This window comes from Pteropus medius, unplaced genomic scaffold, assembly GCF_902729225.1.
Source record: "Pteropus medius unplaced genomic scaffold, Ma_sr-lr_union100, whole genome shotgun sequence".
Classification (NCBI taxonomy): domain Eukaryota; kingdom Metazoa; phylum Chordata; class Mammalia; order Chiroptera; family Pteropodidae; genus Pteropus; species Pteropus medius.
Window position 1 is genome coordinate 3,406,165 of NW_024351729.1, and position 20,219 is coordinate 3,426,383.

General features: G+C 32.1%; 1 protein-coding gene across 1 annotated transcript in view; it reads right to left on the reverse strand.

The window, feature by feature from the left end:
* The window catches only part of TMEFF2 (transmembrane protein with EGF like and two follistatin like domains 2), a 214,401-nt gene that overhangs the window by 191,614 nt on the left and 2,568 nt on the right, over window positions 1–20,219 (reverse strand). The window contains exons 2-4 of the mRNA XM_039844298.1: window positions 18,970–19,079; window positions 10,994–11,123; window positions 6,189–6,215 (exon numbers count right to left, since the gene is read on the reverse strand). Coding sequence (XP_039700232.1) covers window positions 6,189–6,215; window positions 10,994–11,123; window positions 18,970–19,079 — 267 coding nt within the window. The remainder of the gene's footprint in view (window positions 1–6,188; window positions 6,216–10,993; window positions 11,124–18,969; window positions 19,080–20,219) is intronic.

Consider the following 20,219-nt stretch of genomic DNA (forward strand, 5'->3'; position numbering starts at 1 on the left):
TGCCCCTTCATTTTCTCCTTCTCTTTGTCCAGGCCTTCCTGAACACGCTAGATAAATTAGGAACCCTACCCCTCAACTCCCCTTATCCCACTTTTTTTCATCATACATAGCACTCATTACCATCTGATAATCTATATTTTTTTCTTGTTTATTTGTTTACTGTTTGGGTCACTTCACAAGAATTAAGCTCTACCAAGGCAAGAATTTTGTCATTTTTGTTCTTTCTTTTAAATGTTATTGACTGTGTAGAATGACATGGTGCAATGTTGACATCTTCCCATGGCCAGTTGCTGCGAGTGTTGAACATAAACAGCTCACAGCTGAATCCCCCTCTAGATCTAGTCTGCAGCTAAATGGAGACACTGGGCCCAAGGTAACACTCCTGCTTTACAGTTGCCAACATCAATGGTGAGGTGCAAAGGTAAAGACCTAACATCTCAAACAGCATACCTTATAGAGATCATTCCATCTTGAGAGCTCCATGTGGGCCTACTGTGCCCCTTTTAAACTACACCAGTTCAACTTCTCCCTCTGCCCAATAGATGCTGATTCTGAGAGTACTACTCAGAATCTCTTCCATAGATGCTGATTCTGAGAGTACTACTTTCTTCTCTTCCATAGATGCTGATTCTGAGAGTACTACTCAATATAGTTTGCACATATCTCAACCTCAGAATCTGCTTCCTGGGAAACCTTGCCAGGATCATAGATGAGGAAACTAAAAACAGAGAGGCTGAGTAACCTGTCTATGGTCATGCTGCTAGTAAGCGGTGAGGCCAAGATCAAACGCAGAGTTTAGCTCTAGAGCCTGGTTTTTAACCATACTTCCTGCTGCTAAACACATAACCATATTTGTTCCCTCAAGAATTTAAAATATATTAAATATCTCAGAGTAAACACCTATAAAAGAAAAGGAATGAGGTTAGGAATGGGGGATGAAGGAAAAAATTAATAGAAAATAGACAGCAATCATTACGAATTGAGGAGTCTGATTAACTTAGAAAACAGACAACAAAAATCCATAGGGGTTTGAGTTCTATGTTAAATAGAACAGATAATTTCAGAAATAAAAATGAGAGTGGGAAGGAAGTAAAGAAATGAGATAACAAAATCTCATATGATAGTTGATAGAGTTTATAATTTATATAATTTATATAAACTGTAGAACGTAGGGTGTGGTGTAGTTACTGCAAAAAGCAACTACAAGAGGTAGGATCATCTCCTGAAATTCAAGGACTGGCTTAGTTACCATATGTACTGTTGTTGAGACCATGGGTAAGATGTTCATCCTTTCTGACCATCACCCAAACATCTGAAGGTTGTTATTGTGATAAAATAATATTAATTAATATTATGATAGTCCTTTTTATAAACCATAGAGTGTTTTAAAAACAATTATACATAAGTGTAGGCATCCTTACAGATTTAGCTAATTCATACTCTAATGTCAAGCAAAAGTGTAATAAAATCTTCACCTCTATTTTAAAAGAATCTGTTTCTAAAAAGCTCAAATCCCCTTAGAAAAACTTTGCAATGCTTAGAGCCCTGATAAAAATTCTTTCTGTAAGTATACCGAATCCTTCAGATTGTGAATCCTCCTATTCTTTTTTTGGTTTTCTATAGAGGTAATATGACTACCATTATAGTTTTAAGATAATCATTTGCTGTTTTGAAAATTTTAACTTTTTTTTTCTCATCTACTTGTGTAACGACAGTTTTTCTAATATCAACAGGGTCGTTTCACTTCTTTTCAAGGTACAGAGCTAGTTGTCTCTAAATACTGAGAACTATGATTGGATTCATAGATTTCTGATTATTATCTCGGCATCAATACTTTAAATCATGAATGGTAAAAATCATTAATTAAAAGATTCAAACTTCTAATTAAACTCTTCAGACAAATTACATTCTTAGAGTAAATGGGACTAAGGCAAAGGTAATATAAATTCTTTTAATTTCATTTTTAATTTTATGGAGTTCAAAGTTCTTTGCATTAGTTTATTATAATCATCTTCTTACAAGCAGATATTCTCTTTTACTAATAAAATAAATAAATATTCAAGGAGACTGAGAGTAAAAAATGAAATAAGCATTCTTGAAGCCAATTAAAAATCTAGAATACAAATCTGATTCACAATCCAAAGCCATTCACAGTCCAAAGCCATTCCAACTGCACACGATTTCATTTCTTTTCCTAGATATGGTTTAAAAAACATATATGGATGGTTCAGACAAAAGTTTGTAGCATCTATTTCATATTCTCAAGTAATCTTCTCTGGAATATCAGACACCTATTACTGTTCTACTGAAAGAAAAACAAGTAATTTTTATTTTTAAGATGGTAGCCATGTGTGAAAACAAAGCACAGCCATGTTGATGGCAAAGGTTTCTTTCTCCTCCCTTCTTACTTTCCATCATTCTCACTTTGTTTCTCTCCTTTCTTTTTGTATTTTTCCAATTTCATTATCCATTACATGGTCATCACTTATTCTACCCTATTTCATTATTGTTGCAATATTGTTTTTCTTTGCGGTTAAAAGAAAGCAAAATGGATTCCAACCTATGGAAAGCTGAGATAAGATTTTGATTGAAGTTCTTATGGCTATGAACCCATCTCCAGGTAGAACAGCAACCCTGAGGTGTGGAACAGCAAAAACAGGCATAGTTTCTGCTTTCTTCCCTGCGTGTACTGCCCTGGATAAATCTCAGACCTTGCATATGTGGTAGTTTCTTTACTGAATCAGTATTTCAGCTGAAGCTGCTAACAATTGATACTTGTCAGACTTTGGCTTAACGTGAACCCAATGGAGAAAATACATGATGAGGCACACTGTGTTTGCGAGAACTTGACCATGACGGTAAGGTGAAGAAGCTACAAATTGAGGTCAGGAAAGGGAATGAATATGGCAACATGGAAGAAAAAAAATTCCTCAGCCTTATATAAGAATATTTTGTGAAATGAATATTCAGTTTCCTGTTATTTACAGTATATTTAACATTTTATTTCTGTAGAGAATTACTTTTCTTTTGATAATTAGAATAATATTTTTCTCATTGTATGCTAAGAAGAGAATTTACATATAATCTCCTTAGGTGTAAGGAACTGTGTCATATTCATCTTTACAGCTCCAGAAATCTTGCCACATTGCCTAGGTTATATTTAGGCTTGTTCAATTCAACTTAATTCCTAAATATCATCAAAAATTCACTAGAAATGTAAGAATTTTTTTAAATGATTTTTAAGTTCTCAGACTTCTTATAATGGTGTTTCCCAGTTTCCAGCAATCCGTATAATCAGAACTGGCAGAATAAAGTTTACAATTCTTTGTAATGTAAATATTTCTCGTTCTATCCAAAATGTACACATATGAAGTAAATGTCTTAATTATGGACATCTGAATATAATACAAAGATAAATTGCACAAGACACTTTTGTATTAAGTAAAAACATATAACTGGTTGTCTACACCAAAGTTACCATAATAACAATTACCTGGATAATTAAAATAAAAATCAAGCTTTCTTTATGCAAACAACAAACATAAATTTAATTTGACTTGTTGCCACACATATCTGACATTAATCTGTTAAAAAATTCTCTTAAAACTACATATTTATATAAGTTGTATAAATAGGCCCAGTGCTTCATTCTATCTCATGAAATAAAAATATAGCATTGTATCTATGCCACATGACTTAGACACATTTCATTTCTATAGACATTATCATACAACTTACCATATGATGCTATTAAAATTTAATTGTGGATTCCTCCAGACCTATAGCAGGATAATACATTTATAATTATTTTAATAATCGAAATATAGTTTTTATTTTACTGGGCTTATTTATTGTTTTTAGAAATCCACCAAAAGTCTAATTAATCCAGAAATATTTTTAAAAGAGAGTAAAGAAAAGTATTCATAGACTTGTCTTTATAATATGACTGAAAGACTTTGAGAGAAAAGCAGGGGTTAAAAATGATCCACCCACACACCCCTAGATTTTGAGAGGAGGTTCCTTTAATACTTTTTTCTTACTGCAGTATTTGTTGCTTAAGGAAGTCTGTGGGTGGATAAGATGTTATTATCCCTCCTACACAAACCCATTTTTGTATTTACAACACTAAATCTCCATATATATATATGTACTTGAAATACCAACCCTTTTCTTTCAACTATTTTCTGAAATTTTTTGAAATTTGGTCCACACATTACCACACATTATCTTCCTATAGGACGCATATATAGGTAATTATAGTTTATCATAAACTTTTTCAACTCTGAGTCTATCCAATAAAGGTTATTTGATGTAGATGCCTTTCCAACTAAACATTTTTGTTTGAAGACAGAATTCCATAAATAGCAGGTCTTAGGTTCAAAACTAATAATACAAAATTATTATTTGTGTTAATGAGTTTTCTTAAGCACTAAAAGAAGATATAGTTACTGAACTGGGAAAAGCAAGCCTTTAAGATTTTTGTTTCATATTGCCCTACAAATTACCTTTATGAATGAATGCACATTTGCAGATCATGTTAGAGACATAGTAAACATGTTTTACCTAAATAAAGTTAGCCCTTTAAATTTTCTCATCTGAATAAATCGATAGTTAAAGATTTTAAAACTCTCTAAAAAATGTATACTAGTAAGTTAATATAAATTTTATGAAACCTTTCTATCCCTTTTATATCATAGCAAAAATGTTCCCTCAAATGCAGTAAACACATGTTCTTACGCAAATGGATTAACCTTATTTTCTAAATAATCAGATCTAATTGTTATTGCTAAGGTAATATTCATTCATTTAAAAATATAGAACAATCTAAAAAAAAAGTAAAAAATGATGTATTTTACAGTGATTTTGGACTTGGGGTTTAATGATATCATTTATGATGTATAAGTGTTTTTGCAAATAAATTTGTTCACAGCACTATACAGATCAATGCACTCCAGTTGAGAATTATATTCACCTTCATTAAAATAAATTAGAAAAATAACCATTAAGCATCCAAAGTGCTTGCAAAGATACCCCAATTATTAATTAAGTACACATTATTGAGAATATATCCTATAGCGATCAGTAGTTAGAACAAAATCACTAGCTAGGACTGTTGGATTAACCAAACAATCACAGGTAATTCAATCACTTCTAGTTAATTCAAAAGAAACTGATTCTGGCTCCTCTGATACCCTGGTCATAGATACTCCATCAGAACACAGAGGCAAGTCCGTCCTCTGTATAGCACAGGTAGTGAGTCAAATATATTTCATGTACAATTCAATGACTATGTGAAATGGAATTGTCCAGGTCATTCTAAAACTAGAATGGTTCAAGTTATTAAGCTTTTTTGGCAACTTATAATACAATAAAAATTTTAAAGATAATTAAAACCATTATCATTGCAGAGCAAAGTAACACAAAGACTGAAATAAAAGTAATTCAATTAAAACTGTTTGGCTTCTGATTTAAAAAAGTTTATGTTACTAAAAGTAAATACTCATTACCACAACTTTCAGAATAACTATTTTAAAAAATACAATTCAGAAATAAATGAGTTATATGCTTGTTTTTTTCTAAAGCAATTATTTTTTGAGAACTTGATTTTTTTCCAAGTTACTATAAAGCACCTGTAATTGAAAGGAAGAATAAGAAGAAAAAAATAAAAGAAAGGAGTTTCCAACTGATACATGAAGTTTAAGTTATAAATATCATATTCTCTCATAGTTTAAGCTCCTTCAGTTTGAAATTATTAATTTGATAATTAAGACCTTGTTTACAGGATAGTTATGCATATATTAATATTAATATCTGGTAATTGAGGGCAATATTATAAAAAACCTAGTATTTAAATAATTTCCTCATGAGTTCTTTCTGCCCTGTCAAATATGCTTGAAATCTTCTATTAAGAAGTTTTAACATGCACATTTATCTCAAAGATAACTCAGACACAAACAAATAAATAAACAAGGAAGATTAGATAAAGACCGAGTTCTTAAGTATGATTCATAAATATATCAAATAATTTGCATGGTACATACATTTCCTTAATAAGGAGAATGATATTGTTTGTTTTCTCCTCTCCTAAAATGCAAAATGTGACTTTCTCTCAGATACTTATAATGGCAAATATGTATCCATAAATAATGTCCTCATGTAAGTCGTCAAATACAAAAGGCAACTCCTACCTCCATCTCCAGATCCGGATCCTGCATCTGCAAAAAGAAAAAGAAATACTTTGTTTTTGCTTGAAAAACATATTCAAAAACTATTCGTAACTGTTTTTTTAGTTCATAATTATTTTCTTCATTGAGACAATAAAATAATTGAGAAAATTACTAATATTTAATCTAAAATATGTATTGATATCAATTTAATTTACATAGCATTACTTATAAAATAAATTCTCTATTATTTTCATATTTAAATTTTATGAAGAGTCATCTAGCTTTAAAATAATTCCTAACTTGATTATGTAAAATCTTTCATATTTTTATTTTAATCAGAATAAATTTGGTTCTAGTAACAAAAGAAATTGAAAATAAGATGCTTATAACAATCAGTGAGATTTAGAAATTAAACAGTCTAAGACATGCAACAAATAAACTCATAATTAAGGCTTACATTCTTGTAAATCGCACATGCACAAAGAGAAAAACAGTTTAAAAATAAACATCTTTTTATAACTGTTAATATATTTTTCAAATACCACAATTGTGGATAAATGTATCTACCACCAAAAGCATCTTTTGTTTTTGAAACCAGTAGAAGAGTGAGATTTGCTTTGTCTTTGTGCTTTAAATTGAATATACCCTAGGTGATGGTGGCAGAATAAAAAAAAAAAAAAAAACAATAATCTCCCTTCTGCATTTCTCTTTCTCCATTTTCTCTCTCCCCTCCCTCCTACATAATTACAACTGGTCAGAGATGTTTATTTCTGAGAACTCAGTACCCAGAAATATCCAGTTTTCTAGCTGGAGTCAAGCCCATTAAGTTTCCATCTGCTTCCACCTGTTAAGTGTAGAAATCATCTTCCCTCTACCTCCCCATTCCTTTGCATTCTAAATACATATGGTTCTATATTATCTACCTTATACTGAGAAATAAGACTAATACTGGTTTTGTCTGTCTGCTATGCCTTCGTGTCACACTGAAAGCTAACCAGGGTTCAAGAATTGTATCGACTGTCACTTCTGTAAACTTGTGTTTGATGTTTTAATCCAATTAAAATAAAACATTACTTCTACTTGTTTGCCACCATGACACTTTATTGAGTGGTACTGCATAGAAAGAGGCATGGTATATGAAAATCCACAGAAGCCTGGCACATGTGGAAGAATCGATTATTCTCCAATAGTCTCCCTTGTCATCATGTTAGGCATTAGCACTGCTATGAAGGAGCAGTGGTTTGAATTACAAGCCTTGGCAGAGACTCATATTTACTAAATTCACAGGATTAACACTGTATTAAGTAAGAATATCAAGTCTTTTATTAATTGCTAATATGAGTAAGGCTTACGTCTCTGGGCCATTATATCCTTTCCTTAAAGATAAGCTAATTGGTAAAACAATTTATAATAAAAACCTTCTTAGTAAATGTAGAATAAAATAAAGATTTTAATCATATGACCTGACTATTTAATGATAACAGATCAAGAAAGGCTAATGCACTCATCTCCATAATAGGAGAACAGTCCTTCAACTGAACTGAAAATCACGCCTTGGCACCATTACTTTTGGACAGGGCAGTGCTCGAATAGTCAATGTATAAAGTCTCCTTTTTATATACCTTCAAGGCTAAAATGTTAACTGACTTTATTTGAATTAACTTGAAAGTTTTATTCAGTATTACTTACAATGATTAGGTGCTAATAACAGGTTGTACTATTATAACACTAATATATTCTACCTGTGCTTTAGTTGAATGCATATAGTTTCTTTTTCCTTTCTCACTTAAGACTGTAAACTTTTTTAAAATCAAGGTCCATGTCTAGTTCAGCTTTCTATACTTACATGCATATTAGAGGAAATGCATAAAAGGTTAAAGATGCCAAGCTTCAAACATTAAATCATTACTACTGGATGACGACATTAGGAATGTTATTCAATCTTCCTAAGCTTATCCGTCTTCTATTCAATGGGTATAGTAACGTCTATTTCATTGAACTATTTTGAAGCTTACTGCACACTAACATATTTTCAATGCTTAAACCTTTGTCTGGAACATAATAAATAAAATTTTGAGTGAACATCTTGCCTATTTACTCATAGGTTTCGAATAAAAAGATATGGCTAGGGAAAATCAAGAAAGTGGCAGTAGTATTCAGTTTATGTTCCCATGTATGTTTTTAAAAATTCATGCACCATGGTTCTTAAGATAATTTGTGTTTGATTTGACCCAGATTAAGTAACTAGGGAAGAAAGAGAGATAGATTGAAAAAACAGTCACTTAATTCCATGGCATCATTATGAAAAAGTAATGGAAAGCTCTAATGATTTCTACTATAAATGAGCCACCCTGGCAAAACAGAGGTAAGTAACATACAAAAATCTTATTAATGAGACAGAAACACCTAAGAAAACAAGTCATGTTATTGGACCTGAATCTGGGTTCGTCGTCAATGCATTTCTTATAAGGCAAAAAAAAAAAAGAAGTTGACAGTGAGGTTTTTGACCAGACTGCCCAATAGAAAATGATTTTTGGACAAAAAAAAATATGTTTCAGTTCAATTAAATAAAAATATAAAGCTGTATCTTCTATTGCTTTTTCTTCCTGAAGATCACAACTTGCCACCTCCACTCAGTGTCAAACAGCATTAAAAAAATAAGTGGAAAATATATGAAGAAAAGAAGAAGAATCTTTTTTAAATCAGAAGTCAGAGCTCCAATTTATTTACAGTCAGACCTGGTTAATCAAAATTACTTTGGTCCCTCCATCATTATTCAGGCCAAAAACCTTTTAGATTTACAAGTCAATGGAAGATGCATTCAGTACTAATTAAATCCCGAAGAAATTTAAATCTGTGAATGAGCTAGGGATGGATTACTCAATTGTGATTAAATTTTCTACTTGGTTAAGTATTTCTTTTTATACTATAACCAACACATTAGGGACTGGAATGGAAAAATCTGAATGAATCAGAAAAATGCAATTGTATGTGCTGACAAGAACTTTGAGGTTGACAAGAAAGAGAGATTTTGCTACCAAACATTTTTAGCCATAATTATAACTTCATGACTGCTTATGAGTACTGCCCACTGATTCTCACTTGGCTATTGTTAGAGATAGACAATATCCTATATGAATAGGCAAATCCTTTTCTTTGTTGTCTCTGGTATTTGCCCACATCATTCCTGGTTTCCATGAGTCAGAGGTTCTTTTCTTTCTCTTTTTTTTTTCCTATTCCATTTGTCCTAATGTGTCATTTTTCATTTTTTGTTCATTAGATATGGTAGATTGAACTTTTGTAATTAAATTGCTCACTGTCTTTCTATTTTCCCCATCCTTACTATGAGAGTAGCAGGCTGGTCTTCCTCCTTTCCTACTGGGAAAGATAGTGCAATAACTCACTTCCTACTGTCACTTTCACTTATTACTTCTCACTCACAGATCAAGCAACAATGATCTGTTTGTTCTGTCAAATAAGAAGCAAGTGGAGAACCAGTCCAGCTTGTCTTATGATCACCCTTCCAGAAAGGACATTCACAACATCATGAAAAAAACCATGTAGGAGCAAAAAGCTACTTAAAAACTAAAACCAAAGCCAGAAAGCCTGCATTGTTGTCCATAAAGAATAAATAGACATGACTAGGGAAACCATTTCCTCTACCTCTCTTCTGCTAATTCTTAGAAACTTTGGCAGTCACAACTTGGAACATTATCAATTACTTACAATCAAAGGCGTACGATAATCTTATGAAAAATATGAGACTTTCTCTGTGCTCTTTTACCACTCTATCTTAGGCATGATTCACATCAACTTTTAACATAATTTCCTAGAATAGAAATACCTGTTATCTAAGAGGTACTTTTCAATAAAACAGATTTTCCCTATTCTTTATTTCTATTTTTGAAGGAAGTTTATATTTTATATCATCATTATTTTTCCCGAATATGCTTATATCATCCAATTCCTCTGAAATTATGATTTTCCAGAAAGATACTATTTGCCATTAAGGACAACTATCATGAGACACTAAAGTTTCTTTAATATATGTGATTTTAATGTCTAATGCCTAACCCGAAAACTTGGTTTCATTTTAAAGCACTGCTTTATCAAGTTAGGCTTTGTTCATCTTGTTTTTTGTTTGTTTGATTGTTTTTTCTGCTTGTAATGCTCTTTAGCTCTGACAACCACCGTACACAAAAGCGAAACCTGAAAAGCTAAAGAGCTTTTCCCTTACTTTTCCGCATATTATTCTTTGTTCAATGCAACTAATATAATTAAAAAGCTTTGTGGAATCCCAGACCGACTGTCAGAAAGCGCAGATGTCATTAGAAGGTGCAGCAAAAAACATTCTTCAAAATAATCTACTAAATGGTAAGGAGCATTTTGTAAAGCTGCTAAGGTTAGCCACCTCTTGACTTTCAAACCCAAATATGCAAGGCTGCCCTTTAACAGACAATGTTACTGTTCAAAATAAACACACAAACAAACTGTATCCATGCATAGATAGGTTTCTATATATTTGACACCTGGATGGTTAATCTAGAGATCTAATTATATTATTCAACTGCCTGCACTTCATTAAGTAACATATATATTAAAATCTACCAACATCCTTATGGTAGATTTTCTCTTTTCCAGAAGTGACTTGAAATGCAAAAAGACATAGAATAAGAATAATGCATGCTTTGTACAAAAGAATAAGAGGCTTGTCTAGCTAATAGTTTGAATTATTTATTTGGCGATAACAGGAGAAGCAAGACATGGTTTTTAGATTCAGACCCCGCTCAGAAGGTTTCAGAGAGTCTTCAAGATCACATACACACCTGTGGCACATGATCCTTCAGACACCACAAGTATCTCACTCTGATGTTTGCAGGCAGCCTGCCGCAGGTAACACTCATTCTGGTAGCTCTCTCCATTGGAACCACACACAGGCACGTAGTCATTGTTGCACTGGGGAACACACAGATGTAAGCCTTTGGTTAGTACTGGAGTGTGCAAATCTCTGAGTTCTTGAACAGAACTAATCATTTACAAAAAAAAAAGCACGGGTCTTTGTTTTCGGTGATCCTCACTGTATCCATTAAGTCTTTGACTCTGCAAGGGCATCATTAAAAAATGTACAAAAGCAATGTCAAGTCAGCCAACCAGTCATTCAGATGGAGGGAAAAAGCTAAATTGATCAGGCAATTTCAACAAAGTGATCAAACAAGCAATACTAAAAGAAATAGCAACAAATATATCAGTATTACTTAATACTGTTTTTCTGATATATGGCCCATCTGGCTTGGAGGGAAAAAATTAAACCATGCTATAATATTCAAGTTATTCAGAAACAGGTAATGTTTATCTGCGTTTGGAGAGCAGAAGTATATAGCTGAAATGCCAGAAAACTCAGTTACTTCTTTGCATGTTTTTTCGCTGTTGAATTTTAATCTTTACAAATTTCTGAATACTTGGATAAGACATTTGGATTACTAATTAGTTTTCCTTATATCTTTAGATAATGAGATATTGATAAAGATACAGTGTAGAAAGAAACAGACTGGAAAACGAGGAAAAATCAACCACTGAACCATATGTAAACTTCATTGATTATTCAGAAGTATTACTGTTAACATATTTTATAAAGAGAAAAATTCATTTTAAAACCTCATTACAAAAAAGTATGAAAATTAGGCAACCTGCAGGGTATGCTCATCATAATATAATCACGGTCTAAGGCATTAGAGATACTTGGCTGTGTCCTATACCTGCTAATTATGCCAGAGATATGATTATCTCATGATTACTACTACAGATGCACTTCATTGTTTAGTTATAAGAAATGTAATGATGAAGATGATTATTTATAAATACTCACCTATGCCAGAAACTAAGTAGAGCAAATCATATATACACATGTATGTGAAAATAATTTTCTGTCTTCTTATTAAAATACTTGAATTTTTGATGTGTTGTAAATTCATAACACATATAAAATAAACCAATGATCTAGTGAGGTGTCTAGGAGAGTTTTAATATATATGATAATAAACTAAAGCTCTATCATAAGTTAAATTTGACTCAAGATTTATGCAACAAAAGAGGAAATTCTCAGTAAGGTTATAACCTGATGATATAAACCTGAAATTTATTTTTTCATTCTATTTTCTTACAGTATCTATACTTTCTTCTTTCCAACAACCATTTAACTCTTGTTCTTTGCCTTTATGTAATAATGGCTTAATCATCCTAACAATTTATAAATGGTATAAGTCAATGGTCTCTGAAATGAAAGTCATTTTACGAGCCCTACTTTGCATCTATTAATGAAAAACTAAAATATATTTTTACTTATAATGATGTACTTTTCTCTCAATAGTAAATCTAAACTCTATGACACTAGTATTATGATCACCATAACTGCTAACATGAGGATTTAGATATTAAATCATATCTATTTAGAAATTATTTAAATATGATTAAAATACTTAAATATTTTAAATAATATATTTTAGAAATTTTCTTTATTTCTACAATTTCGAATTCAGATGTTCTTGAAGTTCTCTATACAATAATTCTTTTCAATAGTTATACTATATTTTAAAAAGTGTCTTGATTGGAGCTTTTCATTAATGAGGATTCTTTAACTCAATAGGCAATTCACTTCTGATCAGGGGATACCTGTGTAAGGGCAGCCTTCCACATGATTTCCATATTCATATATATGAAAATTCATAGATAAATATAGATATAGATGTAGGTGTAGGTGTAGATATAAATATAGATGTGGATATAGATTAGATATAGATGATACAGATATAGAAATATAGATTTTTTTAACTTACATCTGAAAATTGACCTACCATAGGACCAAACATCTTCATGATTACTGAAGAAAAAAAGCAATAGTAAAATGACAGTAAGAGCTGAATTTTCCAAAGAGCAGTGCTAAGGAGACATCGGATAAATGGGGCTGGTACTCATGTCAGAATCATGGCCAGGGAGGCAGGTGATAGGTGCTTGACAAATGTGCTATGTTCAAGTTCAGGGATAAGAGAATGTAGGGATGATTTATGAGAACCCACTAACACTAAATTGGTATCTGAGCACATGGAGGAGAGCCCATAAAGAAGTAAACAGTTGGTAACATATTATAGTCAGTAGACTTGCTAACCCTTTCAGTAGTTGTAATTAGTATGGATGACTGGACTGGTTAACTTCTCATGCTTGGGTCCTAGCATTCTTATCTCTGGTTACCTTTTAATTTCAGTCTCCAACCCTGGTTATAATACTTTGTGTGTAGATTATTTGGGTCCACATTTTCTTCACTCTGATTCCTAGAATTGTTCTATTTATCCTTCTCATCCACTTTTGCAGATTACTCAGATGTAGTCAGTGGATGGGGAATGAGGAGTGGGAAGTATTTATTATCTCTGTCAAGTGCTAGTACACAATGCTGAAATGCATCTTAAAATATCAAATAAACTGATAAAGTGCTCATATGCCATTTCTGAAGGATGCAGTAAGCCAAATGTGAACAGTGCTAAAAACAGAGCTGCCAAGTTCCATACAAGCCAAAAGGGAGATTTGTATGGAGCTGAAGAGCTTAACTGTAGATTATCAGCACGACATTTTTGGCCCTTAGTACCATGACTTGCACTCATTAATATGAATAACACACAGAGGAAGCATGCTCTAAATCATTAAGGCTCAAGAGTGGAGGAAGTCTGATCTTAGGTTTTCCCATTTCTCTCACTGCCTTGGTGTAGGATCTTATGCGTATCACTCAACAACTAAATATAACAACTATAAATATAGCTCATTTCTCTACTTGAAATGGTTAACTGGGGCATTTGGGAGGATTAAGAGAATAATGTTTTTAAAATACTTTGCAATATTCATTTATTTAAAAAATATAAATTATTTGCCTTTCATGATATGTATTTTAACTAGCAGAGTCACCATCTAACATTGACACTAAAACATGCATGTCTAAAATTAGAAAAATAAAGTAAAACAGGATAACATTAGCATGGAAATAGGCTAACTACTACATTAAAATGTACCAAATTGTTGAAAATAGTTTTTAGTGGTAATCATGATACTGCTCAGTTTCAGATCAAGTGACATATTCAGATGTTAACTGACTTGCTGAAGGCCACATAGTTGGCTGGTAAGAGAAAAAACAACACTAACACCCAGATGGTTAGGCCCATAAATGTATGTGTTGTATAAACTTCCTCTCAGGGAAAAGTGATTCTATTTTTCTTGAGATGTTTTAAAAATCTTACTTTTATTTTCCAAATGTGTGTTTTTCAGTAGAATAATTTTGTTCAAAAAAGTCCACATTGCTTAAGAAAGCAACTACATGCCACATGGTCATCAATGACTTGACATTCTAGAATAAATGGAATTAATTTTGCTTTAAATGAACAAAAAATATTTATGTGAGAAGTTTTTCATATGATTTATTGCTTGTTTGGTTAATAAGGATTTCATTTAGCTGAGATTTCAGCATCCAGAAGCTATACATAACTTTTATATATTGTCGGCACCTTCTCTAGAGTCTGGCACATATAAGGTGCTCCACAGATGTTAAGTGAATTCTGCTATATTCCCAGTTGTCAAAGGCTTAGGAATAATGGCTTAGAATATGGTATGTTTCTCTTCCAAAAAAAGAAAAAGATAAAAAACCTGCATATTTCCCAATCTTTTGATCATTCTATAGGTAACTTTTACTTCTTATGACTACATTTCTTTATATGGAAAAAGTTTTCTATTTTGAGTGGGCCATGACTATGGTAAATGTAATTCTGTGACTTTCGTGACTGGATCATGAAAGGATATAGTCTCTACCTGGCTCTTTCTCTTTGGATGCTTGCCCTTGAAACAGTCACTGTGCTATGAAGAAGCCCAAACAAGCCCATACAGAGAGATCCACATGGAGGACCAAAGTTTCCAGCTGACAGTCAGACATATGAGTAAGAACCCTGAGATGAGTACAGAACCAAACCTTTGAGTTCCCTCCCCCACCTCAGCTAATGCCAAGTGGAGCAGAGATGAGCTGTTCCATTAATCCATGTACAATTACAGATTCATGAGCAAAATAATGTTCATTGTTTCGAGCCACCAAGTTCTGGACAATTTGTTATGCAGTCCCAGTTACTGGAACAACTGCAAACTAAAGCATGGCTTTTTAAATAAAAACATTTATTATTTGAACCAAATGATACCCAAAGCACATAAAGCTTCATCATATTTTCAAATTATAAATTGATAATTATTGTATGGCTAGTGCCATCTACAAATAACTACATGTCTCCTTTCTTTCCTTCCTGCCTTCCTCCTTTCATACATCCATTCATTCATCCATCTATCCATTCATCCACCTTCATTAATTGCCTCTAAATTTTCATCCCCGCAAATGATTTACCAGATTGACCACATACCATTTGGTATACAGATTGGAAAGTAGAGTGCATGAGGTTGCAGGCCATTTCTGGAACTCATATCATCATCAACTAAGAACTAGCTGTACTAGATTTTTGATATTAAGAGTTCTCCACCATAAATTTGTACTTTTGTAGTTATTAGTGATGTTTTTATTTGCCTGTCAAAGGACCTAGATTTGGTGTCAAAGGACCTAGATTCTTGCTTTGGGATCACCACTTAATAGTAAGTTACTTATATTTACAGGCCTTAATTTCATCATCTTTAAAAGCAGAAAAAAATCATTATCTCACTCAGTTGTGAGAAATGAGATATTCATGGTTTCAGTTACCAGCAGTCAACAGCAGTTCAAAAATTAATAAACTGAAAATTCCAGAAATAAACAATTCATAATTTTTAAATTGTGTGCCTTTCTGAGTAGAGTGATGAAATCTCATGCCAACTTACTCCATCTCACCATCACTCCTTTGTCCAGCAGCCCCATGCTAAGTACACTGCCTATTAGTCACTTAGCCATCTTGGTTATCAGATTGACTGTCCTAGTATTGCTTGTGTTCAAATAACCTTTATTTTACTTAATAATGGCTCCAAAATGCAAGAGCAATGCTGGGAATTCAGGTATGCCAAAGAGAAGCCATAAAGTACTTCCTTTAAGTGAAAAGGTGAATACAGTGCAATAAATATTTTGTGAGAGAGAACACATTAACATAACTTTTATTATAGTATATTGTTATAATTTCTCTATTTTATTATTACTTACTGTTTTTAATCTTTTACTGTGCCTAATTTATAAATTAAACTTTATCAGAGGTATGTATATACATAGGAAAAGACATAGTATCTATAGGGTTCAGTACTATCCGTGGTTTTAGGCATCCACTGGGGATCTTGAGACTATCTCCTTGAGAATAAGGGGGAACTACTATAATATATTTGAAGGGTAGAATAAGTTTATTTTAAATTATCTAAAAGAGGTGAAGGCAACTACATGTTCATTTTAGTGCTCTAGTAATAATCCAAACTGGAAAAAATTATAGATTATATACACATACACCCATTTCTCTTTGAAATTTGTCTCTCAGCCAGAAGACTCATAGTTTGCATCCTATTTGAACGAAAGAATTATGACCTCAGGTTGTTTAAACTAGTCTATAGGAAAATAGAATTTCAGGACCTCTCTTTTTTCATCAGATAACAGGGAATTAAAAAAAAAAAAACAACTCGAATTCATTGAAAAATATTAGAAAGGATCGAATCAAGAAATTCTTAGCCTAAAGTATCCCATTATTCTTCTACAACTTGTACATTTTCTTTGATCTTTAACCTAATTCAGCCGCTCTAGGTTTTTTGTATGTACAGAGTATAAATTTTCCACTAGGGAAATGTTTATTTTCTCCCGATAGACTGACCTATTGCAAAGCACAAACTAATAGCACTAGTAATCTAGTAATAAACTTAAAATGTTACTTAAAATACTTTTTAAGAAAAAAAATTTACATTTTAGTTTCTTATTCAAAATTGCAGTCATTGCTCCCCCATCTATTACACTCAACAATTATTTAAATTAATGACAAATGTGACTTGTTGACTAACCCATGAAAAACACAAATATCTTTGTTGATAAAAGTTTTACTAAAATCCTTTGTGGGACCTGAAAATTGAACACCATTCTTTTAACAAGAAAATTATGCATTTCCTTTTAAGTAACATGCATTTATTTAGAATTTTGTGAATTTCTTTTTTATTCTCTATTGGCAAAATCTTGTTAGGATTATGGCTTCCAATTTGAAGAACAATCTTCTTGATTCATTTTACACTTTATTAGTTTACTTCTTATGTCTACCCTTGGTTATGAAAATAAAAGAAATATACGGCAATCGCAAATTGAAAGGGGAAAAATCCACAATATCCTCTGGGAGTTTATTTAATGATTTATCCAACTGTATTTTCCCTTTTAACATTTGAGGAAAGTATGAATCAAGGAGTTCTCATGCTCCATCTCTCTCATGTTGTTCACTGAAAGAACATAATTACATTGTTTAGTGTTGTTGGAGAACTTAGAGGTTGGTGTCACATGCATATTAAATATGAAAGACTATGTTTCTAACACTATAGAATGGTCTAAAAGACCGTAGTATGATCATAGCAATACTTACCCACCAGGAGGTGGTACATTTTACAAGTGTCAGTTGTTTTATTGCTTTTCTTAGAAAGAAAATAATGGTCAAGAAGTTTTTAGCTTATCTGTAAGCCAGTGGAGCTATCTTTAAATGTAAATTATCTCTCTCACTGGAAATTTAATTCAATCTGAAATATTTAAATTTCATCAATAACTCTAAATATCACATACTGTAACAAATATTTAGACCTGAATTTGAGTTTGTTTTTATTTGTTCTTTTGTTCTATAGCCTTTAAAAAAATTTTTTTTTAGTTTTGCTTATAATCTTAGAAAAGTTTTCCCTGATCTCATATTAGATTTCATGTATATTTAAAAAAGTAATTCAGTAACACGCAAAAGTGAATATAAGACATTGGTAGGACATCTATTATATTTGAAGATATATATGGTCATATAAACATTTTGATAGAAATGAAGGTTTATAATTTACATGGTAGAAAGCATGTGTTAGATGATAATAACAATGACTTTTAAGTGTTTTATCTTCAATAGTTAATAAAGGTCTAGTTCTGAGGATAAAAGTCCTACAATCTCTCTTTTTATTTATATTTTTTAAATGAGGCAAAGTGCATCTTTCTTATATTTATGAAATGACTTGTGGCTATTTGTGCTCTTTTGGATTTCTCAGAGATTCAGGTATAATTGAATGTGGCACCCATGAAATGTTCACATATATTAACAAATTATGTGATTTCCAAAACTAGCACAGTAGTTTTTAACTCACATTAAAAAGTTCATTTAAAAACTTAAACAGATTACTAGGATAATAAAACCCAAGACCATTAAAACAGAGAGCAATATGATCAAAAGATAGCCCCAATCAAAAAGAACAAAAGTAGAGATCCACTTTTTATCCACCAACAGTTGACTATTCTCCCCAGTAGTTGACTTCTAAAATGCATGTCAGAAGAGACAAAGAAACATAATTTTCCTTTGACACACCAAAGGAACAACCTGAAAGTTTCTATCTCAATGACATTTGTAACTGTGGCATATGCATTTCTCCAAAAAGCTATGCCTTCTTGACATCAGTTGGCTCTCTCGCCAATACTCTGCTTGGTGCCAGCTTTCATCTTAGCTTGTATAGTTATAAATTGCCAAGTGATTATAAAGGGTTATAAAGAGAAATCTTTGCTTTATAGTCTAGTTAATGAATTAGAAGATGTAAATATCAGACTTCTTACCTTGAACTGACAGACGCAAGTCACAGTGTCTCCAATTCTTAAACATTCCCCATCAAATTTACAGGTGTTGGTGTCACAAAGGAAGAGATCATTTTCTCTGTCATCATAACCTCAAATTTAAAGAGAACGCTCCAGTCATTAAAAAGTGTTATACATTTTATTTTTTTTTTAAGTAGTATCTTTAAGCTTTAAAAGAATTATCCTAAATTTTAATTCCAACAACCACAGCTGTATTACAAGGTCATTCTCTACTGATAACCTAAAATATCTAGTTAAGCGATCAATATTTGTTTCTTTTTTTTCACGGTTCCTTTCTAGTCAATTCTCTTTCAATATCCTTTTTTGATGGTGCTATTTTCTTTTAGCTTTGGTTAATACTGGTAGTACTAAATGAATGCTTAACACTTGCTTCCTAGCTTCCTTATTTTTCCTCGAAAAGTGGACTATAGTTTATGACCCCCAAACTCCACATTTTAGAAAAGAGCTGGTGATGGTCTCCAGATGCATTTTATCATTTCTCCATCTTTAATCATTATTTTGCTTTACAGTGTGAAATAACCCCTTATTTGGAATTTCTCCAGACAAAGGGGAAACAAAGCCCCAATAATAAAGATAAACAGGCACAGTGTTTTCTGTGATGGTCTGTCTGTCTCAAATGAAGATTGATCACCTCTGAGTTAACAGGGTGGGGGTGGGATGCCAGGTTCTTGACAATCTGCTTGGAAAACCAGTTCATTCTCTTTAGTTTCTTCAGATCCCATTAAGATATCTGGCTAATAATAAATTTCTTCACTGCCAACCTTAATTTCACATTTAAGTTAGTTATTTCCCCAAACAATACTATAGTTAGGGATGAAGGAAACCAGTCATGTTGCGCTACAAAGCTATCAACATTTCAAACAAGTGATTTTGCAGGTTTGTAATATTCCTATGATAAAGCACCTAAAAAGTGATTAGGAACCTGCAAAGTAGAAATTAGTCTTTCCGAAAAAATATACATGCATGCATAAACCATGAGTAAGTTACCAAAAGCATTTTGACTTTTATAAAAATACCAAATTTAGAAATTGTCACAAACAGAACAAAGGCAATTTATTGACCCAAATCTAATAGGGTTGCAAATCGTGAACTTGTATTTAAAAAGAACAACTACAATGATGTATAATAATTTTCCTCGTGGAATGTACATCACTAACAACCCAGGATTGCATATCTTTTTCATCCTATATGTTAGTTGGTCATTACCTCCT